The 27101-nt window shown below is 55.7% G+C and overlaps 1 protein-coding gene across 1 annotated transcript in view; it reads right to left on the bottom strand.

The window, feature by feature from the left end:
* Positions 1 to 27101, bottom strand: part of CSMD1 (CUB and Sushi multiple domains 1) — a 1293618-nt gene that overhangs the window by 25538 nt on the left and 1240979 nt on the right. Inside the window, exons 52-57 of the mRNA XM_039877340.1 lie at positions 22491 to 22664; positions 13932 to 14105; positions 12250 to 12423; positions 9292 to 9480; positions 6612 to 6785; positions 5675 to 5857 (exon numbers count right to left, since the gene is read on the bottom strand). Of these exons, the coding sequence (XP_039733274.1) occupies positions 5675 to 5857; positions 6612 to 6785; positions 9292 to 9480; positions 12250 to 12423; positions 13932 to 14105; positions 22491 to 22664 (1068 nt within the window). The remainder of the gene's footprint in view (positions 1 to 5674; positions 5858 to 6611; positions 6786 to 9291; positions 9481 to 12249; positions 12424 to 13931; positions 14106 to 22490; positions 22665 to 27101) is intronic.

The raw sequence follows: 27101 nt of genomic DNA, 5'->3' as shown, positions 1-27101 counted from the left end.
ATGACGTCGGTGCACGTCCGGACACCGAGACTTCAGCCGACGGCGGGCGGCGCCGGGGACCGCACTCCGCGTCCCTCGGGGGCCCTTAGGCAGCAAGCGAGCTCGGCGGCTGCTGCGTGTGTATCGGGTGCGGACTTTACAACAGGTTTTTGTTTTTTTTGTTTTTTTGCCTTTTCGGGGTAAGCGTATTTACCACAGAGACTTATTTTTCTTCCTTAGCCCTCGCACAATAACGTGCAAGTCAGACAGATAAAGAATGCGACCGTTGGCTGGATTTTGAGAACAAGATGTATCATAAGACCATTTCTGAGAATGACCAAAATATCTGAAAATACTCTTGCTATCTAGTTGCTTCACTTTCAAATCTGGCCTCGAGAACAAAGATGTACTCTTCTTAAAAATACAGACAACAGACTGCAAAACGTATGTAGCATACAAAGCCACCGTCATGGTAGTTAGGGACTTGCCTACCACACATGCTGCTGCTTCCATACCTGTGTCCATGACAGACACGACTAATCAATCGTAACCCCTTCTTTGATGAAGCTGGGTCTGAACTAACGATTCTTTCTAACTCAGACCTTCCTGTAATTTCTCGGTTGGCATTTGAGATGAGATATATATTACCAATACTGAAGCAGACGGCATCTAATGTTCTCTAAAGCTCTGAAGCTTTATGATGCTGTGACATACATAAAAATTTCATATTGCAAACAATAAGATGTTGCCCTATTCAAGACAATGATTCATTCAACAAACATTGATTCGTCATTTATGTAACAGGCATTGTAGATATAGAAATGGAAACCCTAAAACAGAAAAAAAAATTGGTCCAATTCATAATTTAGCAAAGCAACAAAGGACACCCATGTTATTATATTTTATTCGAATCGCATCTATTAAAATCTATGTTGCAATTTTCAAAAATCACCCATGAAAGACGAATGCTAAATGAAGCAAGTGATTGGTGAACCACATGCAACTTCATTTCTAGACAAATATATCGTCAGCTAAAGAATGCCCGTCGCGATCTCATCCTCATGACTGGAAAGCACCCTGAAATGCCGTGTTCCGTGAAGTCAAATTCACGGTTAGGGACACGTGCGTCGCCGGTCGCGCCTGTGAAGATGAAGACGAGAAGTCGGCACAGACTCATCCGGTTTTATATTCGCGCCAGCGCATTCTGAGATAGATGTAGGAGCCAACCCCGAAGCAGGATGGGAGATTGACCCCCGTCACTCGGAGAGAAGCGACCTTTCTTTAATTACGAGGTAAAGTTTCTTTTAAAATACACGTTTCCTTTTTAAGTACATCGGGTTACTGTGACTCCTCTTGGAAAAATTTACTTGATTTATAATAAAATAGCTCGTGCTCATCCCGAACGCACATCGCTGCTTCCGGGGGTCAGCTCTCCTCGTTCGGCACGCCACGTTCAATTGGGTTAAACACTTCGGGGTTTGAATCTTTGCTCGTACGAGTTAAGCAGATGTGGACAAGCAGCCTAGGTCCCGTGCGTGTGGTGCGTGTCCTGTGCGGTGGCCGTAACGGACACGATCGCTCCCAGCTGCGGTCAGATGACAGGTGCACGCGAGTGGCAGTAAACGCGTGGCAGCGGATGCTCTGGTCCTTCCGTCACCGGCATCACGACCCGAATCAAGGCGGGGCTCAGCATCCCACGGGAAAAGGGGCCGGGGACGGACCCGACACGACGCAGTCCCGCGGAGCGAGGCGGAGCAAGCTGACCAGGCAGCGAGGAAAAGCCCAGAACGCGGACAGCGGCAGCAGCAGAGCGAGGGGACAGCGATGGGAATACACAGAAACTCTCCGAAATCTAAGAATCCCGGAAAGCATTTCCTTTTTCAATTTACGAACTCCTTTTTTTCCTTTTTTTCACAATTTATTGAAATGTTTCATCAGAATCCGATATTTTTGATAGATTCAGAGAAGGTAAATTCATCAGGTGGGAGATGGTCTTGGTTGGGGTCACAGCAGACTTTGGGGAAATGAAACAGTCACACGTAACCTCCCATTTTCTGTAGAGAATACGCACCCCAAAGATTTGTATCTATGATGAGTGAGCAAAAAACAGCTGCAGTTTCTCCAAAAGGTTCTGTGTGTGTGTGTGTGCGTGTGCATGGGTGTGCATGTGCACGTGTGCGTGTGTGCATGCGCACATGTGTGTGCATTGCGTGTGCACATGCATGTGCGTGTGCATGTGTGTAGTCACATATTGCCATCGACGGTTTGTTGTTTTACCGAGTGTAACATACACCATCGTTTGCTCATTTGTCTTCCAATGGCTTCTGTACAGTGCAGTTGGCAGGCAGTCAGTTTTGGGGGCATGGCGTATTCGAGAAATATTTCCTGTGTCAAAACATTTTAGCCACTCATCTCTGTCTACAGCTTCTCCTGTGCGCTGTGCGACAATACCTCACACATTCCGAGGTGGGCGAGTACGCAGTGCACCCGCTGAAGCTCTCCCGGTCCAATGAATAGATTCGTCCACGCTTTGCTGAAACAGAGCTCACGTTACATGGAAGCGCCCGAACGAGATTTCCACGGAGAACATCGCTCACTCCCCACCGCTTTACCTTCCTCCCCTTTTGAGTCTGCATGAGTGATGCGTGGGGCCGGCCCTGCACCCCTGTGCCGTGCCCTGTGTCCCTCGTCCCCTGGTGCCCCGTGCCCTGCACCCCTGCGCCGTGCCCTGCACCCCCCGTGCCAAAGTTCTGGTGCCCCCGTGCCGCCCCAGGCCCCCGTGCCGTGCGCACCCCACGCACGGGCCCGACCCCTCGTGTTGCAAGGCCATGCCCCCGCGGCTGCGCCCTGCACCTCAGTGTCTTCTGCGCCCCTGTGCTGTGCCCTGCGCCCCCGTGGGCCGTGCCCCCGTGCGGGGCCCAGCGAGGGGCCGCCCTGAGTGGCAGTTTGGTTGGCCTTTAACTCATAATTGTCTCAAACATCTTCCTGCCTTTGGCTCCCTGTTTTTCCTCCTGGAACTCCAGTTACAAGCACATTAACCTGCCGGATATGGTCCTACAGTAAATTACTGTGTGGGGTGTTTTTCTACAGCTTTTTTCTCTCCGTTTTTCAGTTTAAACTTCACCGACCTGTCTTCAAGTCAAGTGAGTCTTGTGCCATCTCTCACCGGCTGCCACGCTCGTCCAGCAAAGCTTTTGTGCAGATGTGGATTTCCGACTCCAGAGCGTCCATTTGGCTCTCTTTTATTATTTTCATTTTTCTGTTAAGAGTCCCTATTTATGACTCTAAATGACTTTAAGTTCTGTACCATATTCTTAATAGCTGTTTTCAGTCCTTGTGTATTAATATTTGTGTCATCTCAAGATCAATTTCTATTGTTTGGTATTTTGTTCGTTTGACCATGGGTCTTATTGTTCTGAGTTGTACGTATTTAGTAATTTTTTTTATAATATGCTGGATATCGTGGAGGAAATGTTTCATGGCTTATGCCATTTCTTTAGAGGTCCTGGGTTTTGCTCCAGTGCGCTTTAAAATTCGTGGTCGACTTTTGGGGTCCTGTCATCAGTTTCGATCTTTGCTAGAGGTCTATTCAGACTTAGTCCTAACGCGTTTTTGCTTAGTTCCAGCATGCTTTCCTCATTTTAGGGGGTGCACTTGTTCACGATGCCCGGGCGGGCTGGGCCTCCACGACACGCCCGCCTGCAAGAGGACGTGCTGACTGGCCGCGCTCCGGCGTGTCTCAGCATGGCACGACCACTAAGGCCAGGAGTCCGCGGCCAGCTCTGCGGCACGAGCGTCGCTGAGGCTCGTCGGCCCGGCCCCCGCCGAGTCCCCCAATGCCACACTCAGCTCTCCCTTCTCGCATCCCCCATGGGCCAAATTCCACTTCGGCCGCCCAAGGCCACTTCCTCGTCGCGCCAAGTCCCCGGCCACCTGCTTCCGCTTTCCTGCTTCACGGCAAGAAAAACGCAGAGCGGGCCCGGCGGCAGCGGGTGATGCTCGCCTCGGGCATTGGATTTTCTCCCGGGGAACAGAGTCATGCTCTTCAGAAATGAAGGTAAGTGTCTCGCTTGTTCCCTGGTTTTTCAGCTGTTCTGGGTCGGGAGGCTCACCTGGCGCCCTTTCCCGTGTCATGCATTGAAGTGGAAATCTTTAATTTTTATCGTGTTCACACGCATTCTTGACCAATAATTCAGAGTTGTGGTCGAGAGGGAAAAGGCTAGACTGTGCGTAATTGTAGATTACAAAAGTCACGCGCAACATCGAGGGACAATATTCTAGAGCAGAAAACGCTCTGGTTTCAGTGAGAAAGAGAGGTTGTCGTGCAAATTTTAATATTCAAATCTGTTCAAGAGGGGAGGAAACTGAGAAAATCGTGTCTGAGTAGAAAAAACCTCTGCTAATGTATAGTCACATGCTTCAGTCACTAAAATAATTATAACCTCGAAATTCACGGCTGCAGGTGACATTCTGCCACTACGATTATGTCATATGTCAGTCCACTTCTGTAGGCTTACATTTATATGAACTTGATGGTCAAGGGGCAATTTAAAGCAAAAACTTACTTTGGATTAGCATATTTAAATATATCTATACATCTGTATTTATGTCTATACATCTATATCTATATTTTCAAGATTATCTTTGACTCCGAATAAGGGTATGCACACACATATATGCACAGACATGTATATGGTGTATATATTCATGTACACACATATGTACAGAATTTCTTATTTATATATATATATAATTTTATATTATGTAGATTGTATATAATTAGGTTATGTAAAATATAGGTAAATTACATATATATGTTATTTACTATTTATCTATACAATGTACGTAATAAAAGCCACAAGGACTGATGGCACAGTAGAGCAAAAAGAATATTACGAGAATCTGATTTATATGCCTGATATCGATGTTGAGTAAGCTTATTCAGGTTGTTCAGATTATATAAATGTTTCTCATACACGTAAAGAGAGATTTAACTAACTTGTATAATCATTTTAGTCTCGAAAATTCAGAGACGTTTGCACGCACGACATTTCTAACACTTAGAGGCTCCTCCGTCTGAATTCTAAGTTAGTCATCTGATGGACCCTGAACAGGGCGGTGGCACCGCGGCTCGCTCTGCTAACGCGGGGCGGCCAGCACGTGACGCAGCAGCTATGAGGCGTCCGGGGCGTTTTTACCGTCACCGCTGCGGACCCCACCGCCTCCCGCTGTGCCTCTCCCGTTCAGCCTGAGCTCTCACACAGAGAAGCGCCCTAGGCCCTTCCGTGACACGGGGCTCTGGACGAGGCCACCAGGGGACGGGAAACCGGTGCCGGCTGCAGGAACCCCGTCGGTGACTTCCACGCTCTGGGACTTTGCTTCTGGAGCTCAGGGACTCAGACTCGCCCCCGGCAAGCACGCGAACCACACAGAGGCCATCGTCAGGAGAAGACCTCAGGTTACAGACCATAAAGGGTCAGAACTAAGTCACGCAAGGCACAGTCAGGCTACCGCTCTGTGCTCATTTGCGCTTTTTAATGATTCTCTCACATATTCTTGTTGGGGACAATAGGTCCGTGGTAGGAACAGGCCGAGTCGCCAGGGTGCCTGGGGGGCACCACCGGCATTCAGAGTGAGTCGCGTGGCCTGACTCTCAAGGTCGTCAAGGTCGCCTTGCGGGCTCAGATGCACTGACCTTCACACGCCGGCTGCAGCCCCGACCACGAGCCGTTGAGCAGGCAGGTGCGCTCGGGGGAGCCCCGGAGCTGGTACCCCACCTCGCAGGAGAAGCGGAGGAGGCTCTTGGTCTTAAATTCGTCTCCAAGCCGAGACCCGTGCGCTGGCGTCCCCGGGTCGCCGCAGAATCCGGGGCTGTGTCCTGCGGAACGGAACACACGCGGCGGCGCACAATGTGGCTACGCCGTTCGCATCAGCGGCTGCGTTCACAGAGAACGGAAAGTCGCTTAGATGTGCGTGAATACGGGCGGCGGCCGTGCAGCATCCTGGCCCCCGTGAGCACAGGACTTTAGCATAGCACGAAAACGGACACTTTAACAAGCCGCCCCTGGGTGACGGAAACAAAAGCAGCCCATTAAGACGCAGTTACGGTGACGGCTGATGCCTGGGAAGGGTGAGGGCGGGCGGCACTCGCTGGGCGCACCCCCTGGACAGTAGAGGGGACACGGGGTCAAGGGGCACCGGGAAGCAAGCGGAGTCGGGCGAGAGACCCGATTCTTCTCACTTATGTCCGGAGCTGCTGATTCAACAACCAAACGCTGTTTATTTAAGAAACATTTGTGGGAGAATTGGGGCGATTACTCTTTGCAAGGAAGATCGATGATCGTGATTGCAGACAGCAGAGTGGGGGAGCGTTGACAGGGAGCACAGAAAAGGCAAAGAGAGCAAACAGGGACACACTGAGCCAAAGCGAGCGAGGGTCCCGGCCCGGGTGACAGAGAAACCTCTGGACTCCTACAGGAGCAAGTGGGAAGGGGCAGGCATTTCATGGCCATGACAGTGATGAGGATGGTAACATATCAAGAGAGCCTATCGGGCTGGACCTGGAACAAGGGCGATAGCGAAATAATTGTGCCATGATACGGTACTTCGGACATTGACCATGTCGCGCTCACCTGTGCAGTGTGGCAGGGTCCCACTCCAGCGACTGTCCCCTTGGCAAACTCTGGTGCTGTTGCCCACGAGGGTCTGGGTCCCTCTGCACGCGTAGCGGACCGTGGCCCCGTACGTGAACAGTTCCCCAATGAGGACGGCGTTGGCGGGGACCCCCGGGTGCCCGCAGGATATAGCTGATGAAAACAGTTAGCGGGAAAGTCATTCCTGTCATACCACTTGGCATTGCTGGGTCTCCCACTTAGACACCCCTACAAATGCCGCCTGTTAACAAAAACCACCGATTCCGGCTCACCCCGCCGCTCCCCATACATGCGAAATACCAGTTTCCCGATGACGCGCCCCCACCCCAAGTGTGCGTATTACTGCAGACGAGGAAAGGTTTTGTCAATGAAAATTAGAAGAAAAAAAAAATCTTAAATTAAGGTAGCTTTGCTTAAGGGGGAAATTTATATTCTGGCTTTCGAAGAGAAACTCACTCCAGGCAAAATCTTTCCATCACCCTTAACTGTATTCCAAATGTGCAGCATTATTCGAAATGTTAGAAACTGACACAGATCCATCAAGACTATTTGCCCTATTTCTTCAGCTAATACGACAATCATATACTTTGCTTGGGGAAAAGACTCAGTCAAATATGCTCATTCTTCTAGTCAAATATGCTCATTCTTCTAGGTCTAAGAAGACCATTCTAACAATTTTTCTTTGACTAGGTAGCAGTTTCAAAAGTTTAAGTGAAATATTAATAATAATAATAATAATAAATTATCTTGTTCCTCAAGTTATTCTAAAAACAATCTTAGTATTCCCATACATGTTCTTAAAATTAAACCAGATCAGGCCCATCATCAATTCATAAATTATCTGTCAAAATGACATGTTCTGAAAACCAGATTAATATAGGATAATGAAGATTTCTCTCTCCCTTTCTATAAAGTCCCAAATTAGGGTTAATAATGGACACGTACGCTACTTGCAGACAGTTCACTGGACTCAAGTTCCCAACAAATTATTCAAAGGCCACTGAGCGCCATCCTAGAGTGACAGCGTTTGACCCCTGGCAGCTGCAAAGTGCCATCGGCCGGAAAGCTGGCGTGAAAAGCTGGCTCTGTGCTGATGCTGTCTCCATTCATCAGAGACCATGACTGAATCTAGATAGAGGCCTAAAAAGAAGCTAATTTGAGCTGTATCAGTGAAATGAGTGGTAAATTACCAGTTCCAGGAGAAATAAAAGACAGAAAAAAATCAGTGAAGCAGAAGCCTGGCCCCTCTGCGGACCTGTGTGCCCACCCGTGTGCATGGTGATTCCGACCGCTACTGACCACACGTGGCCGGACTGGCCGCCGAGGTGAACGAGTCAGTGGAGGCCCGGTCTGGAGCTCTGGGGCACACTGGCTCATTCCAGAACTAATGGAAGCCTCACGCGAGCCATGGAAGGCTCGAAAGAAATGTTTGGGGAGAAAAAGAAAAAAACCTAATTTCTCTGAACGAAGCCCCTGTGTGAAGGCAGAGAAAACCACAAAGCAGATATAATTTGATGGAGAGCGTGATGCAGTTTTAGATGCATTTTTGGTCACATTCACTCTTTTTCTCCATGGAAGCTGTGTTGTCACCGTTGGAATTACAGATAAGTTTCCATGTGGACTGGGGGGCTTAGGAAGGGCCTGACGGGCAGGGAAAAGCCTGCAGGGCCAACCAGTCTGACATGTGCCGAAACGCTCTAATTGTAAGTGTGAAAAATGGCCAGCACCCTTTTCCCAGCAAATGCGATTCGTAACGCAGTCGTCAGCCCCCCTTCCTTCATGCCCGCAGGACGAGCTTTAGGAAGACAGGGTTTTCGCTTTCAGGGCTGTTGGTTTCTGGCTGGTTTTTAAAAGGCCGAGGACAGGAACCCCTTTCCCTAAATTTCAGGCTCTGTTTTAACAAGATGATTCTTTTCTGAGCTCAAGGACAACATGCTTTTTCAAGGCGAAGAAAGACAGACTAGCTATTTGGCTGAAGCAAAAACAAACACAACATCAACCGAAAACGTGATCTTGTTAATCCTCACGGTCGACAGCGCGCTGATGAGCACGGTTTCCGGGGCCACGGCGGGCGTCGCGTCTGCCTGGGGCAGCGCCCTCACCCTGAGGGGCAGCGCCCCCACGCCCTACCCAAAAGTACCGGTCAGGCGGGGGTCGCTATGAGGCCATCTATGGGGTTCCCGGCGGGCCACAAGCCCTGGAGGCGCCCCGCCCTCAGCTACTCGGGGTCCAGGTGGGGACCAGAGCTCCAGGCAGCAATGCCGAGCCTGGTCCAGGGTGTTGCAGCTGCCGGCCCCACATTTGAGCCGTGGAGACGGCCATGTGCCGGGCGGCAGAGAGACACCAGCGGAAGGAAGTGGAGCCCGGGACAGAGGGAGCCCCGGGGTGTCCCAGAGCCGGGTCCCCTTCTGGAGCCCTGGAGCCCCGGGGTGCCCCAGTGCCGGGTCCCCTTCTCCCCGCGAGCATGCCCGTGTCCCCCACCGCCACCCCCAAACTGGTTTGAGTTCTGTTTGTGATTTCTGGCCAATCCATAAAGATAGCATAATAATTAGTACAACCTGTGATGGGGCGAGGGGGTGGAGATTTTGAATACTTGGAAATGAGAAGCCCGTGTTCCTACAGGGCTGTGTGCGCAGCACCCCCCGTGACCCTCGCTCACCCAGACACCGGGGCAGGGAGCGGTCCCACAGGCCGGTGGCCGTGCAGCTGAGGGCGGACGAGCCCAGTGGGTAGAAGCCCTCCTTGCAGTGGTACATGACGCTCGTCCCATACACGAAGCTCTCAGCGGGGCTCGGCTGCCCGTGGCGGACGGCATTGTCCACGAAGCCCGGGTCCGTGCAGTTGACCACTGGAAGAGACAGCACGTGCCGTGGTGTCAGGGACGCTCCACGGTGACAGGCGGCGGGCAGGCAGGAGGAGGCGGACCCCCCGTCGCTTTGCAAAGCCCACAGGGGACGCCGTCCAGCCGGGCCCCCCGGGAATTCTGCTCCTGCCGGGTCCGCTGCTGCCCTGGGCCACAAGGCCCACGCCTTGGTCTCCTGACAACAAGCGTCTTCGATGTAAAGCTTAAAATCAGGCACCTCGTTCAAGGTTTCGTTATGAAAACGGTAACGTGGGACCTGCCGCAGGGAGCTCACATCGCGCTTTCACTCCAGTGTGACCGTTCAGGCCTGAAGCACAGTGGGTCGTGGGCCCCGTGGACGCACGTGGCCCCTTCAGCACGTGCAGGGCAAATGCAGAGGACGGCAAGGAAAAGGCCGACCGAGCGGCCTCCGCCCTGGGCGACCGGCCCGGGAAGGAGCCACGCGTGCGCGAGGCGGGCGGGACCTGCCCTGGTCAGTGCCCGGTGCCAGCCGAGCGCCTGTGGCACCCACGGGACAGAGCAGCGAGCGTCACAGCGGGGAGGACGTGGTCCAGGACACTGCCCAGGACACTGCCCGGCCGGGTGCCTCTGCCCCACAGCGCACGGTGCGGCTCATTCCCAGGGGTCCCTGAGCTGACCCCCGCCACCGACTCCTCTCTGGACAGGAGGCCGGGCGGGCAGGGCGGGGTTCTGAGACCCCTCTGTGTGCATAGGATGACGTTCTGTGCTCTCAAAACCCACCCTGGGTTAACAGGACGCGGACTCACACTCTCTCGGGTAAGAACACCCCAAACCGCGGGCACGGAGCACAGGCGGGCACGTCTGAGGCTCCACGGCTCATCGTGTCCACAGTGCGACTGTGACCAAGACCTGCGCGGTGAGAGCAATTACCGCTCGACGGGCGTCGGACAGACTGGAGAGGACAACGGCCTGTTTAGCACGCAGGCGCTGGACAGGCCAGCCCCGGGGACCCGCGGTGCCCAGGGGGCCGAGTGGTCCCGGTGACCGACCACAGAGAGCAGCGCTGAACCTGGCTCTACCTGCTCAGACCCTCGGGGACGACCTGCCCAGCCCCTCAGCCTCCATCACGCACGTCCCGACGGGCGGCTTTTAAAATTAAGTGCGAAGCTGGAAGCTCAGCTCTGAAGACAGCTTCGTCCAGAAAACGAGAAGACAAACCACAGACCCTTCAACTCAACAGGGAAACAAAAATCCCATCTGAAAAATGAGCCGAAGACCTTAACGGGCACCAATTAGCCCGCACGATCCCACGGAAGAGAAAACATTTCTTTAAAAACCAACCAAGAACTGGAAGATTTTTCTAACAGCCGTTATTTAAAATTGCCATTTCCCTTCCCATAACAGGTTTCACAGGTATAGATTACAATTAATTAACTGTTAATAAAAACATGCTCCTTTTTGTAAAAGCAAAGATGGGGCCCGAGCACCAGCTGTAGCAGGAGAAACACGTGAACCCAGGGAAAGGCCGGCCGAAGCCCCCCAGGTGCCCGCACGGCCACTCCGAAGGCTCTGCAGAGAGTGACCCCAGGCACCGAGCGGGCAGAGCCAGCGTCCCGAGGCCGCACAGTGTCATTTACCCACGTTCACCTGACATCTTTCCAGTGGGAGGGGCAGAGAAGTGGCACCTGGATGGGCGGTGTCGGGTGATGACGGGGACCGGGGTCCTCGCCCTGCTGGCTGTTCCCCGTCGGCCCGCGTGTGCCAGCGTCAGCGTCCGGGCTGCGATGGGCCCGGGTTCACAGGAACGCGGGTCAAAGGTCTCTGCAGCATTCCTAACAGCCGCGTGAGTCTATAATTCACTTCAATCACAAAATTGTTTACCCATTCAACAGAAAATGGGAAAGAAACCAGAATTGATGGCGGTTTAGCCTCAGGAACATGATATGCAGAACATGCTGCTTACTTTCTGACCGGATCAACGTCTAGTTTAACTATGCACTAAACTTAAATGTCATTTTAAAACGTGTGAACTCGGATGTAAAGCATGAGAAACCACGAATTAAGTCAATGTGCCATCATTAAATAAAGGGACGGAGCGGATCTGCACGCTTGTGGCGGCCGGACGCGGGAGTTGGGGTGTGGACGACTCTGTGTCACCGAGACCGGCCCTGACGGCCGAGCCGGCGGGGGGTGGGGCGTCCGCACAGGAGCGTGGGCCATGGGCCTGGCCAGGCGTCCGCTCCCGGAGCCACGGACGCTTGTGCTGGAACTCAGCGGCCTGGGAGGCCGGCCTCACACAAGCCCCGTGAGCACAGAGCTGCTCGGTCCCACCTGCCGTGGGGAGGGTGACTGTCCACGCAGGAGCTGTGGTCTCTGGCTCTACTGCCACAAAGGTGTTTTAACGGACAGAAACCGAAGCGAAACCTTAGCTATCGGGAGCTCAAGTGCCTGGAAATACAGAAACCACAAAACGGCCACGTCTGGGAAATTCGGAGTTTGGCCTAGATCTACGTGACAATTAAAAAAAAAAAACAAACGAATTTTAAAAAGGAGATCGAAAAGCAATAAAAACTTCTTAAATACACCCTTCAGTCTAGAAGCTTCAAGGCCAAGATGCCAAACACCTGAGGAGTGACGCGGGGTCGGGCGAGCAACGGGGGACGCGCCGTCCCTGAGGCAGAGAACCCTGGCTCGTTGGAGGGCCCGTCTGTGCAGCCACGGGCCGGCGGCCGCGGAGGGGTGCGTGCGTGGGGCAGCCGGCCCGCTCAGGGGACGGTGGGCCCAGCCACCTACCTCGGCAGGTGGGCACAGGGCTGCTCCACTGGCCGCTGCTCCGACACTGGGCGCGGGCCGCGCCCTGCAGCACGTAGCCGCTGCTGCACGTGAAGTTCACCACGTCGTTGAGGTTGAACGCGGTGCCGCTCGTGAGTCCGTGAGCGGGATTCCCGGGGTGGCCGCACGTGATGGCTGTGGGGGGGGGGACAGGCCACGTCACCGCCAGGACGAGCGTGCCCCCAGGACGAGCGTGCCCCCAGGACGAGCGTGCCCCCGTGCTCCGTGGGTGGGCACCGCTCCCCGGTGGGGCAGGCAGATGGCACGTGGCAAGGCTTCCAGCTGAGCGGACGCCTCGTCCGTGGGCAGAGGGTGTTGGGGAAGGGACCGTGGGCTGAGCCCGCAGGCTGTGATCCTAACTGTGGAAAATAATCTGCACCTGGAAAATGGTCTCCGTTCATCATAACCATTATTTCCTACTCGCAGAAGGATGGAATGCCGAGTAATTTTCCAATAAAGCAGTGAAAGCCAAGAGATACTAAATTCTTGTATTAATTACGGCTTTTGCATATTTTCTCCTTAGTACACAACAGCTAATTTGGCGAAACTCTCATTCTGAAATGCTATAGGGACTGGGTCGATAATCGATATTGTGTGCGTATGAGTGATTTCAATATCAATTTAAACATCATGAAATTAGCAAAAAAAAAATTGTGCAAGCTTAGTAGTATTTTCTCTGACAATCCTTATTGTATGATCCCTCGAAATGTAGCTGTCGTTCTGCCATGCTCGAAATTCCAGCAACGTAGAGCACGAAGCCACCTGCACGGACCTTTCGGAAGAAACACATGGCAGTTAAAAAGCTGGTGTTTCTCCTCATTCATCTTGTTTTCTTCTAAGCAAAGCCGTCACTCCTGAATCTTACGCACTGGCCACCGCACTGTCACAGACGATGGCACCTGTCGCCATGTTATAATTACATCGACATCCCCTTTGCTTAATTCACAGGGAAATAAAGAACATATCAGGAGAACTACAATTTGTTTAAACCAAATTTTGCAGCAGAGGGTGCAAGCTCGTCTAAATACACTAGCGATACTTATTTTTGAGGTAATAAAGTTTGAGGACGATGCTCACGCCCTCTTTCTGCTGAAGGAGGAGCGGCTCACAGAGCCCTCTGCGTGCTGATGAACCGGAGGTAAAAACGCAAACACACAGAAGATTAGGGCGCGCGGCTATTTCGGGGGCCACAGAGCCAGCGCAGACTCACACTCAGTGTCCTGGCTGCCTGTGATGAGCTGTGTCCACCTCAGTCACCCTGTGGTGGGTCAGGGAAGTGAGTGCAGCCACTGGGGACGGGGCCTGGAGGGGGAGGGGACGGGCGTCTGGAGGGGTGGGGACTGGGGTCTGGAGGGGAGGGATGGGCGTCTGGAGGGGGTGGGGACCGCATCTGAGGTGGGACTGCGTGTGGAGGGGGGTGGGACGGGCGTCTGGAGGGGAGGGACGGCGTTCAGGGACGGCGTCTGGAGGGGAGGACGGGAGCAGAGGGGGAGGGAGTCGAGGGGAGGGAGGCGCCCATGGGCCACTGCCCCTGCCAGGAGAGCCCTCTCTCTGACCTGCTGTGCGGACGGAGCACGTCTGTGCCACAACCGAGACCCTGTGGCTGCGGGGAGCCCCGCGGAGCTCATCAGGGGCGTGCTCACCCACGCACACTGGCGTCTGTCCGGACCACTTGTGGTCCTGCAGGCAGATGCGCACGGAGGTCCCGACGAGCCGGAAGCCGGGGTTGCACTGGTACACCACCGTGTCCCGGTAGCTGAAGCCGTCTCCGCTGATGTGGCCGTTCACGACGGGGTCCGGGGAGCCGCAGTGGCCAGCTGGGGACACAGGTGAGACCAGTAAGGACACGGTGCAGAACCCGCCTTTCGTAAAAGGGCCACGTTCAAAACGCGTCGGCCTTTGTCATCGAGGCAATAACGGCCTCGGATGTAAAATGTGTCAGAACTTTTCCCGTTTATGTTTTCAGTTTGATGTAGCTTTTCTTGTTTATTTTTCTTAACAAGTATGGACGACATGAGTAATGTCGCAAATATAAAGCTGTTAAAGGGCGTTTCCCCACTGTTTTGACTTATTTTTCTGACTTATTTTTGGGATTTCACGTTTTCGGTTTTGTTGCTCTATATGTAAATAAAAGCCAGAAAGAAGGGAGGTGGGGTCTCGGGACCGTCGAACACGGGCAGGGAAGGACAGGGTCCCGGGAGTTTCCAGCGAGAGACTCGGGGGGCGGGAAACTATGTGCCTTTCCACAGGGAGATGGGGTCGGAAAAGCAGCTCGCGCTCGAGCGCATGCACTCGAACTGGGCTTGGACCAACGTCTGGGCGCAGCCGGCCTCGATCGGTTGGAACGGAGCTGGAGTTCGGGGAGGGCGACCGGACGCAGTGGCTGCAGGACAGACGAGACCGTGGACGGAGGCCCAAACCACGGGGCGGCTGAGCTCGCGTGTGAGACACGTGCTCGGGGCAGGGGGGACAGGAAAAGCCCCAGATGAAGTCGGGGCGAACGTCAACATTCGGGGAGCTGAGAGGTGCCGACGCGGTGGACCGGAACGCAGTGTCAGGTGAGCTCCACGGACAGGGCTGCCCGACGGACAAGGACTCCGCAAGGCTCTGCGTGAGCCATGGCCACCGGCGCCCTCCGCCCGAGCCTCCTGGGCCGTCTGTGCGTCTCCTCGCCCGACCCGGATGCAGCCGGAGCCCGCCAGGCCGCGGTGGCGGGACCCCTGCCCCTCGAGGTCCGCTCACCCCGTGCCGGGGCGGGCGCTTCTCTCTATGTCCCGCTTCGAGTCACGTGGCCCCGGCCCCCTCCAACCTCATAGGCTTCACAGTTCGAGAGAGAGAGAGTCCAAGCTTTGGAGACGGAATAAAGTGCCATTTTCTCACTGACTCTGTAGAAACCCACGGCGCCCGTGGGCCCCGTGACGATGCAGCCCCCACGTCGCAGGTGTGCCTGTGCCAGACGGACCCCGAGCCCGGCACTGCTCGGTGCGGAAACGCTGCCACCGGCCCTCTGTCCTGTCCGAACGTCACCTCGCGTGCTGCGCGCAAACACGTTTCCCCAGGGCCTCTCATTTTAAGGTCACCTCTTCCCTGTGCCCGTTTGTATCGTATTAAATATCAATTCGAGGATTAGAACGAAACGAATTTCTACACGTCCAGAAAGTTTACAAACCAAACACTGAACCCTGGCATTTGCGTTCTGGCGACGGGTCCTGCCTGAAACTGGAGCGAAGGGCCTCACAGCCTCCCCCAACAGCGAGAGTCGGGCGAGCGACCTCTGCGTCTGTCCATCCCGGCCACGGCCCTGGCCTCGGGCCAGCGTCAGGTGACCTGGCAGGCTTGCCAAGGCTCTCCGCCAGCTCCTCCCGAGGGGCAGTGAGCGGTCCCCGGATGCCGGGGCTCAGGCCCCCTTAGGTGCGGCTCCCGCGTATCGGCCTCGGCGGTGGGGGGTGCGGGGCAGTTAAATCTCCAGGTCTGTGCACGTTGAAGGACTGCGTTTGAATACGGACGGACAGACGGAACTTCTATTTTCTCCAAGTTCCGTTTCCAGGGGCAATGCCGAGGGACTTGCCCAAGCCAGAGACGTGGTGTCGTAGAGGGCGTGTGATTGTCACGAGGCCACGCCGGTGGGCCTGGCAGCAGCAGCGAGGGAGGCCCGGCCCCTCGCACGCAAAGCACGCGCCTGCCGAATCTGTCTGCCGCCCCTGGGCCGGGAGCAACGACCGCAAGCCGCATCGGATGCGAAGGAACGAGGATCTGGGGAGTCCCCGAGGCCTTCGGAGTCACCTTCCATGTCCCCGTTCGCGTGGCCCAAGGTCTGCCAGGCGTCACGCCTCCGTCACGTGGCAGGTGTCTGAGCGTTCCTCCCCGCTCATCTGCACGGGCGCCTCGGCCAAAGCCGGTGTGTGCGGATGTCCGCAGACCGGGGTGGGCACTGCCCTCCACACGCAGCTCGATGTCTCCCTCATGCCGGGGTCGCCCGCGACGGGAGACCCCGCACTAGCCTCGGACAGCGCCCTACAGCCGGATGCTTTGCGTCGTGTCCTGATTCGAACCCGCAGATTGAACCTGTTTTTCTCACCCACGTCCCATCGCTGCGCGTTCCCGGAGCGGCCTCTCAGCCCCCTGACCAGCATCGGGTGCTCCTGCCCCCAGGGAGGCGTCCGCAGAGCGGATGCATCATCTTCCAGCATCACGTGGCCCCGTCAGTCCAGGCCCTCGGCATCCGGCGAGACCAGGAGCAGAGTCCAGGACGCGCTGTGTCCGCGTCAGCCCAGCTTCCCGAGGCACCAGGCAGCCCGCTCTGCCCTGTGTCCATGCGGCGGCCAGTTTCCGGGCCTCGGTGTCCATTTTCGCCCGTTGAAATGCCACCTGATTACTGGAGTGGATTCCTCCACCTCACCCCTCTTCCGGCCGCTCGCTCCCTCCCTCCCCGGTTTCTGGAGCATTCCTTTGGGGCGCTCTCTTGCCATTCAGTAACCCCGACTCTGCTCAAGATGCTTGGCGTTTATCTCAGTTATGCCTTAGAGTGTAGATTCCTTAAAAAGGCTCCTATCCCATTAATCTTCACATCCAGAGCGATGTTTCTTGAGGCGTAAATGGGCGTCATTAGAAAATATTCAGAAACACAGACGGACGTCCTCGGGGCTGGGGACGGCTCCGTGACGCTGCCCCCCCAGTCGCCGGCCGTGCGTGTGCAAAGCGAGAACGTAGCACGGGCTGTTTACTTCACCTTTCCCACCTGTCGACGGTCTGAATTTTGCACTGCAGACTGCGTGGTGACAATAAAGGGCAGCTGGCCATCTCTGGCACCACCTCTTTGTGGCGATGAGCATTATCGTGATGCGTTTTTTCATATGGATCTATCAAAAAATGCAAGGCATTCGAAGGAGACTTTCTAATTCCATTTTCTAAGAACTATGAAAACATATGGTCCCACGATATTATTTTGAATCATGTCGTTGAGCTACTTTGGTCATAGGGATGTCACCAGAATATCAGTCACGAAGAAGCTCCGCTCTGCAGAGGTCATTGCAGTGCAGCAAACGCAAACTTAAACACTAGTGGAACCTTCTAGTGACACAGAGACAGTGTTCTTTGCGTGGCAGCTGCCTCCGTCTGTCGCGGACATCTCGAATACTACAGGTTGAGAGGTAACGAAGCGGGGGGTGACGCATCGTTATGTGTTGAAATCTCTGGATGACACACATGGCATCACGGGACGGATGCAGGTGTCCATGGCCGGCGGCCAGGGCTACAAACGCACGACCTCGTCTGGCCCGTGTGTTCACTACCGGGGTCCACGCACGTCCATGGGGAGACAAACGGGGGAGCAGGGGCCCTGGACCTCCCCTGAGCGGACGTGGGGTCGGGCTTCTGAGAGCTGGGTTCTCCGGCCCAGCGAGCGCCGCACGGCACAGACGGTGAATGTTGTGTCCTTGGTAACTCACAGGACCCTGGGGGAGCCCGGTCGCCATGCAGGGTCGGCGGCCGTGGTTAAGCGTGGGCTCAGCCGTCGGCAGAGTGAGCTCGCGCACGTGTCCGTTAGTTTGCCTGATGATTAGCTATCGCGATGTCTGCACACGGGGGTCTGGCTTTCTCTCCGTCCTCTCCCGAAGGTTCTGGCTTAGAATTCGGACGAGGGACCCCAAACCCAGCACAGATTCGCCTCTGGGAGCTCAGGCAAAGGAGTCACCCTCCTCTCCTTAAATACAGCCCTCCGGCCGTCAGCAGCCGTGAGAAGCAGTGGGGGAGCACGGCTCGTCCCCGTACTGGGACACTTGCGCCACAGTGACCCCGGGGGCCCTGGCTGCTCTTCCTGGAGAAGCCGTGGGCACAGCCCCAGTGCCGCGGCCAGAAGCACGTGTCGTGTTCTCCATGAAGCAGGAGCAGCAACTCAGGCAAAAGCCGTCTTTTTAGTGACCCTAAAAATAAGCGAGAATGGCCCCCCACTTGGGAGGGCGTTTTTGTCTAAGCATTTTGCATTGCGACGGAAAGCACAGTGGACATGGATTCGATGGGCCCAGGGTCCAACAGAACCCAACGTGAAACCCGCCCAGTCAACAGCTGCCTCTGTCTGCACCGCGCTGCTGGCCGGATCTGACGCGTTAGATAATAAATAAGAGGAGATATTTCTTAACGTTACGTCTGAGAACTTTTTCTGTGCGTGGTGTTCGCTATCACAAACAGAAGAGTGAAAATACGCACCACGAACGTCATTAGCGAGCCTGCTTCGTGGCCTGGGCAGATGTAAGTAATTTTGTTTTTATTTCTCGTTTTTGGCCCCCACCGATCGAGCGCTGATGAAACTTACAGATGTCAGTGTAGACATCTGTGGTCAGCACACCCACCGGCCTGGGCTGGCAATTAACAAAAAGCCAACGACACACAGCCCGGATCACACTCTCACGATAACTAGAGTTATCGTGGAAAATCTCGATATTTACCTTGCCAAAAATTCAGAAACACCCTTTCTAAAGACTATTTCTAAACCCCCACCTAAGCATAATGCCGAAGATGGGTCCAGACTTGCATGTTATTTTCTGAAATTACATTAGCTCTTCGTGAATACAGACCACCAAAGATCTTACAAATAACACTTTTGATGATCCGCTCTGTGCGTCCTAAAATGAACAGATCCGTAGTTTCTGACGGCTAACTTCCTTCCCTTTTGTGGGAGAAATCGCGCCAGATCCGTGCGTAGCTCTGGGGTCCTTCCTGTTAACGATGCCCACGGGAGCACGGCCGGCGGCTCGCAGTCTCTGGGGGTCCCCTCGGCTTGCTCGGGCACAGTTCTCGGGGGGAGAAGACTCGACTCCATTGGAAACTGAGGTCCTCGTCGATAGACTCCTCTTCCTCGGGGTTCTGGTTTCCGGGATAAAAGCACGTTCTACTCTTTGTATTGTCGAAATAATCCTTCTTGACAGAAAAGACCGGATAAGAGACATGAGCCCCCTGCTCTGTCTCCGTCATCCGTGATCTTAATGCCAACGCGCGAAACAGGCTCTCGTTTCAAACGTGACCTGCGCGCGGCCCTTGCATCTTCCCGGGCTGGGCGACTTCTCGTCGTTCCCAGCGTGCGGTGGACTTGACCTTCCCGGCCCTCGTTTTTACCTGCATTTCATTCTCGTAGACACGTTCTGGGGGAGCTGCTTTGCCTGCGGACTGAATTTATCGCCGACCATTGGCTGCAACCGCCTCCGTCTCCCTGGGGGATTTCCCTCTCCCTCCCCACGGGGCACTTGGTTTCTCAAGGTCAGAGTTCTGAGATTGTCTGGTTTTGCCCAGGGGACATCTCTTTTAGAGGTAAAGCCACGGGGTTTTATCGACTGTTTTCTGGCTTTTTTAAAAAAAACATCCTCACCAACGGTCCTCATTGTATCATAAGTCACCTTCCCTCTGTGACGGTCCGGTTTACCTTCAGAGGGTCCAGATGGGCCTGAAGGTCACCCAAGGTCATTTAGCTTGACAGAAACCCAGAGCGACTTTCAAGACGTTCGTAATCACGGCCAAAGACGAAGGAAGATTTCAAAGGACAAGAGGATATTGGCAACAGTGTTAAGCTCCGGTCCTGGGGGCCGCCCTGCGTGAAGGACAAGGTCAGCCAGGTGAGGGCACGAGGCGCAAAGCCCCCTGTGGCCTGTGCCTTGGGGTCGGGCGGAGTCTAGCACTGGGGCTGAGTTCCCCACAAACCCCGCCCCGCTCAGAATCAGCACCCTGACGCCGGCCTCCGTTCCTGAGAAATGAAATCAGAGGCCGAGCAGCATGCGCTGGCTCAGACACGCCGGTCGCACGCCCGGAGGCTGCCGAGTCTGTGCTCTGTGGTTACACTGCCCGGCTTTCGATGCTGTTTTTGACATTTACTGGCTATACGATGCTGGACAGATTCCTCGCTCTGTTTTTTCCTGTGTGTGAACAGAAGTGATAAGCGCCATCCACGTGTTCTAATGGATTCAATAGGATGACATTCAAACACGACTATCGATTAGTCACCCATAAATAACATCGTTCAAAATTACTGTGTCGAAATAAGGCGTCTGGTTACCCCGTGGGGCGTCCCCTCCCTGCCCCGCCAAACGTCCGTGCCAGACTCACGGTGGCAGTCCCTTCCCGTTCTCTCCCGGGCCTTCCGGAGGCTTCTCCGGCATGGACCTCGCCTCTGTCCCGGCTGCTGGCCCGTCCACCCGTGTTCCCTGCTTCGTCCCCCACGCAGCCTCCGGGGTCCCACGGACGTACGTCTGTGCTGGCTGCACTGCCTCGTGCCCTCCAGCAAATCCACTGTCCAGGAAGATGAGGCTGTCACCACCACGGGCCGCGTGTCACATCTCGACCGTTCAGGAGCCAGTGGCAGCTGTGGAACTGTGTTTACTGGCTTTTTAAATATTTCGAAGCATTTATACCACATTTACTGCTCATTCTTAGATACGTGGCTGCGTGTTCCTCCTAATTCTTCTCTAACTGCTTCTCTCCGTCTCGGATGTTCTGTCCTGGCCATTTTCTCTGTCCCTTATTCGCTGGGTCCACGCCCCACGGCACCGACGCTGACGCATTACGATCTGGGCATCTTCCTTCCCCTCCGGTCTCAGTTCGCTCTCTCCTGAGCACCCCCTCTTCCACACGCTCCTAAGTCACCACATGCCACCGACGCCTCGCTCTCGGGCACCGTCAGCCGACCGGCGACGCGGCTGCTCCTCATCCACGCTGCCTCGGTCCCGACCCGCAGCGGGGACCACGGCACAGGCGCAGGTGTGTTGGCACCGCTGGGACTCAAGCGGAACCCCCGACCGAACCGTCCCCCGCATCGAGCGCGCCGGCAAACTCGCCGAGGTGGCAGCTTCTGCCTTCCCGGCCCCGTCACCGCGAGGACCAGCGAGGCGAGCCGTCTGGTGAACCGCGAGGCGCGGACCCATCTGCGTTTCTTCCCGTCGTCACGATTCATGGCAGAGACACACGTCCCTCCGACGGCCCGGGCCTCGGTCACCGAAGCTCCCCGGGAAGAGCCCCCGACCCCCAGCTGCCTCTGGGAGAACAGCCACACGGCTCCACGCCACACGGCTCCACGCCACAGGCTTCCGGAGAGCATTCGGGGACACGGAGACTTCGGAAGCGCGGGCGACTCTCAGCGTGGAGCACCAGGCGCCGTCCAAGGACGTCTCGGCGATTGCCGGGCACGGGATGGACCGCACGCCCCTGACGCGCGCACTCGGGCGCACTCGGGGCTTTGCAGGAGCGGGGGCGTTTCGGGGTCGGGGGAGCCCCCTCCGCGCTGCCCCGGCTGCTTCTCGCCGGGGTTGCTACCCACCTCCTTCCCTTTTCCTCCAGCTCTCCTGAGTGACAAGATCATAATTGTGCTAGTCAGTGTCCCAGGCCCGGCTTGGTTCCGGGCGTGGTCCTAGCCCGTGGGGGGCGGGGGGGGCGAAACTTTCCAGCTTCTACAGCTGCCCCGTCGCCCCAGCTTCCTGAGGGCGAGGCAGAGCTTGAGACCAAGGGCAGTTAACACTTTGCTAATCACTCAGGGACCTAAAGGGTTCATTAGAAATCACTGTACTCGAAGCTGCTTATTCAACAATTTTCATGCATTTACTCAGAAGGTTTTTCAATGGAAAAAATTTCAACTCAAGTTTTAGAAGTTATCATGCAAACATTTTTAATTTTGGGAAAAAGGAAGGCCAAGTCATTGCACACGTATGCCATTTTAAACAAGTCATTGTACTCACGTTGCTCGATATTAATGTCCCTTTAACTTACGTAATTTATAATTTTTAAAAGATACAAGGTATATTTATGAAATTCGTTTTCGTGTCCCCAAATCACAAGAACAGTGATATCTTCAGCAGTCTATGAAAAAGTCTACTTAAGGAGCTGTGACCTTTGTTGGCCACACACACACACACACAGACACACGCACAGACACATGCACACACACGCACACACATGGACGTGTGTACACGCACATGCACGCACACGTGCACGCTCACACGCACATGTGCACACGCACACACACAGAGACACACACACGTGCACACATTCACATGCACGCACACCCAGTTCTTTACGCCCTCGGACACGTAAAGGGGTCAGGCAGTGGCCTGCAGGCGGGACCGACACATCGGCTGAGCGTCTGCAGCGCGACGTCGCGCGTGCCTCCCCCCCGCCCGGCTCTGGGTACTTACTGGACTGGCGAGGGCCGGGCTGGCCCCACTTACCCAGACACCGCGTCTCGGCACCACTCCAGAGCCCGTTCGCGAGGCACTCTCTGACGTGGGACCCCACGAGCGTGTAGCCCGTGTTACACGTGAATATGGCTGTGGCCCCGTAAGTCGTCAGCGTCCCGATCTTGTTTCCGTTCGGGGGGAAGGACAGGCTCCCACACGAGATGACTGCGAGAAAGATGATAACCCGGTGAGAGGCTGGAACTCAGCGGTGAAGAACGCAGCTTCTGGCTGCAGGCTACCCAGCCTCCCTCCCAGCTTCGCCATCGCTAGCCAGGAGAAAAATGAAGGTTCCCTAACCCGCCCGCCTCCCGCTCGCATGAGAGAGATGCACAGGACACTGAGGACGTCCTCAAGGTGGCCCCAGCCCCACCCGCAGAACCAGCTCCAGCTAGAAACGAAGGACAGTGCTGGACGTGGGACGTTGGTGAAGCACACCAAGGCCACGGCTCTTAAGTCCCTCCTTGTACCCTGACAACAGCGTCTGGAGATTCAGCCACCTCCCCCTGGCCCGGTCGGAGACGCCCTACCACTGCGGACTCCCCAGGAAAGCCAGCGCCGCTCACCAGCTTCCCAGTGCCCGCCAGTGCCCGCCAGTGCCCACCCGGGACCAGGGCCCGTCCGGCTCGCCAACAGGGAAGTGACAGCCCAGGACCAGCCTGGCGACTGGGCCAAAGCGTGACGACCTTGACTCGTAACTGACATGCAGGAGGCGGGGTGCTCGCGCCCTTGAGACCAGGCCTGTGAATTAGGCTGATCTCGTTCCCAGATGCAACGCCCACGATTCTGTTTCGAATGCACGGACACGCGCACGGCCAGGTTACGTGCGTCCTGTGGGGACCGCTCGCCAGCGGCCAGGGCGGCCGGCCCCTGGAGTGCGCCCTGGGCGGACGGACACCCGTACGTTTGTCGATCACCGCCGGTCACATCCTGGAGGTCAGCAGGGACCGGCCCGCCCACCTCACGCCGCGACCCGGGTCCGGCTTCAGAGAACTCTCAAAGCAGCGGACAGGAAAGAGGCAGAGGCCCAGACCGGGCCACGTTCTCAGGACACCTGTCACGAACACGGTTCTGGTGTGACGGGCGGTGTTTGTGACTGCGTAGAAAATTTAGAAAACGCAGATGGTTTTTCTTTTTGCTTCGCGGAGTTCTGTGATTAACGTTCTTCTTGCACGTTAAAGCAAATAATAAAACGTCAAATGATAAAACGCGGTAATAAGAAGAGAAACAGTAGCCCCCACGCTCTCGCGGTCCCTGTGCTGGGGAGGCGTGTGGGCTCCCCTCCTGCGGATGTCAGTCTTGTGTCCTGGGGGGTGGTCCCCAGTGGCCATGTCTCCACACACAGGCTGACTGCGGGGCTCGCGGACTGGAGGGGAAGCGGGGTCTCCCATCCCCTTCACCCCGGACGGCTGGGCTCTGCCCGAGGACACGCTAACGCAGCCCCGAGGGGCATGGCGCAGACCCTGCGAGAGATGGGGCACGTCCAGCTGACTCCAGCGTCCTTGTGGATGCGCGTAGTAGGTGCTCAAGGCTCAGCTCTCCATCTACGGCTAAATGGACACGCTGAACGGGGGATTCTAACACTTCCAGACAGATAACGAGAAACGGTGAAGTCCCTGGTGACTCTGTGAGCAGGGACATTCGAAGATAAACCGCAGGCAAACCAGCCAACCGACACAAATAAAAATGTGGCTCCTTTGTTGTGTTCGTGATTTGGACGGCGACACACCTGAAGATTCTCTTGGTCCAATTCCAGTGAGATGTAGGGAGAGACTGGGTGCCTGTGTCTTCTGCGAAAAAGCCGCCCCAGAGTGGCAAATCGGGCTTGCAAACGCGCATCGCTTTAATTAATTTTAAGGAAGCGATTAAACAGCATTTGACCTTCCTGGGGTTCATCGTGTGTGCGTTGCACAGCGTGGCACGCTATCGCCGGGATTTAGAGTGTGGTTTTGTGTGTGGTGGCCAGGCAGGGGACAGGAGAGGTACCTGTAATTCAAAGGTAATTCAAATATACAGGGAGGTGAACTGAGTTACAGCAAAGAATGAACCGACGCAATGTTCACTCTTATTTTTGCAGAACCCGGAAGATACTGGAAATACTTTAAATCTCTGCGTTCTGTTCGTGACTTCGTTTTTTGGAGAGTAAGGTTTTAAAGGCCGTTACTAATTCTCAACAGTAAATCGGCCGTGTTTTCCCTGACGCTATTAACCGAGGCACCGTGGGGCTCAGGGTTGGGCCTGTCACACCGGCCCCCACAGAAAGGACCCAGGGCCCTGGCAGGATGGCTGATCCTGAGTTCGCGGGAGGAAAACTCAGGGTGAGCACAAACCATCCTTTCTCCGTGAGAAAACGAGACCGCAGCGGACAAGCCGAAGCGGCCAGGCAGAGGGGGCTGCCCCTGGCCAAGCCGCGGCCTCCTGGGCCGCAGACGTCGGGACCCACGTTAACTGAAAGGAAACAGTGACTTCAGCGGAAAACGCTGTTTCTGGAAGAGGCCACACCTCCACGATGACATTCAAGAGACAGATAACGGGCGACGGGACACCTCGCGAGGTGACAAGGCGAGTCAGCGAGTGGCTGACGACTTGCGGAGTGCGTGTGCCCCCGGATGGGACAGACAGGCGCATGGCCGAAGCGCGGACGGCGGCTGGAGGGGGGGCCTGGACCTGACGCAGCCTGAGAACCCCAGGCTCCCGCACGTCGGATCGGAGTCAGGAAAAGGCCGTCGTGACGCCCGGGGCCGGGGCGTGGAGGTGGTGATGGGGACGGCAGAGCCGCTGCTTCCTCCCCGGGGCGAGCCGGCGTGGAGCGGTCAGCAGAGGCCGCTTCGCCAGCACTCCTGTGTGTCACACGCTCTCCCTGCGCATGGCAGCGCCCTGGGGAGGCCACCTGCGCCGTGAGAGGGAAGCCTGTGGCGTCACGGACGCCCACGTGGCACCGACCCCCCGGGCGGGCAGGGTCACCAGCCCCGCAGCATTGGAGACGGAAGTGCTACCTGGACGCAGGTGGGGGCTCACGGACGCCTGCGGGGACGCCCCGCCCCCCCAAAGCAGTCCCTGAGGTTCCCTGGACGGACTCCGGTTTGGAGCCGACGAAAAGCTGGCAGGAGGAGTCCTGGCCGGGCCACAGGGAGATGTCCCCGGTGCCTCCGCCCCACTCTCCTGGGGACCCGATGACGTGGTCTCTGAACGTGCACACTGGGCGCCACGGTGGGTGTGGCAGGGGCCGTGGGCGTAGGGAGCAGGGGAGCCGCTAACTCCGACCCATCGCACAGAGGACACTCAGAATGGATCCAGTGACTGCAGAGTCAAGCCAGGACTCCTTTGAGAATGACGAGGGGACCGTGAATAAGTGCCCCGGAAACTCGGCTCGGGCAGGGCCGTCCAGGGACACAGGTGCTGTTCCCTTTGACACAAGGGAACGGTGACTCCCGGAGGTCACTGTGCCCCCTAAAGTATCCCATGGACCAGCTTCTGCACATGTGCTGTTGGCATCTGTTCCATTAAAACTTGAATTAGGGTGATTACGAAACACAGTGAAGCATCTTTGTGTTCTTTGCCCATTTTTACTCTGGTTTATTCCTACTCAGCCGTGCATTTTAGAAATTTGACACTGGTCTAACTACTCGTTTCTGTGCATGACGATTTCCTGTGACCAATCAACGAAAGACTGTCTGTTAAATATGTCTGGATCAAGCTGCGCTCTGCACAATGCTAATATTGTTTATTTTTCTATTTATGCACCTTTATTATGAATCCCTCTCAGAAGCTCACCCACTTATCCCGTACCTAAGAGAATAACAATCTCTCTTCTCAAGACGGTCATGGTCTGAGAACGCAGTGTCTTCAGCATAAACAACATTCCCCAAGATTCTAATTAGAAGGTTGGAATTGTCAGTGCGTGGAATAAAATGGATCTTTTCAAACATGGACCTGCATTTGTTTCTGAGCTGATCTGAAATATCTGAGTGTTCTCATATTTCAAAGTTTACAAAATGCCATTGTTAACAAGGACGAGACGGCATTTAGCATGTGTTCCAGCAGCCATGTATGCTGGGCGTGTCACGTGAGGATACACATCCATCATAATGAAAATGAATGCCATCTGGCGGCACCGCAAGTCTGCAGGGCCGGTAGGTCACGGCGCCGCGGCTGCCCGTGGCTCGGATGCTGCGCACCTGGGGAGCTCGCCTGGGACTCACCTCTGCACCTTGGCCTCTCCTCTCCGATGCTCCACGTCCCGTTTGCCTGGCACTGCACGAGCCGTCCGCCCTCCAGGTAATACCCGGGGCTGCAGCTCAGCAGTACCTGAGCTCCATACTCGCTGGGGGACCCTGACACCAGCCTCCAGGTGACGTGTTCTGAGAGCTGGGCTTCGATGCCAGGGCAGGTCACCGCTGGAAGAGAAACAACGAAACGTCAGCATGTTTCCCCCAAGGGATCCGACCGAGCTTGCTGCCAAGAAACTGCTCCTGCTGTGCAAGCTCCATGCTGTGCCCAGCATTTCGCGGTTCCTCTGCTCTCCACGTAGTCACACGGAAAGGCCACGCATGGAAAACGCAGCCCGGGGCCTCACGCACGCGCCGCAGCCATCCTGCAGTGACG

The sequence above is a fragment of the Pteropus medius genome, unplaced genomic scaffold, assembly GCF_902729225.1.
Source record: "Pteropus medius unplaced genomic scaffold, Ma_sr-lr_union100, whole genome shotgun sequence".
NCBI classification, from domain to species: Eukaryota; Metazoa; Chordata; class Mammalia; order Chiroptera; family Pteropodidae; genus Pteropus; species Pteropus medius.
Note: the sequence above shows the minus strand (reverse complement) of the source record. Positions and strands in the feature narration are given on the sequence as shown.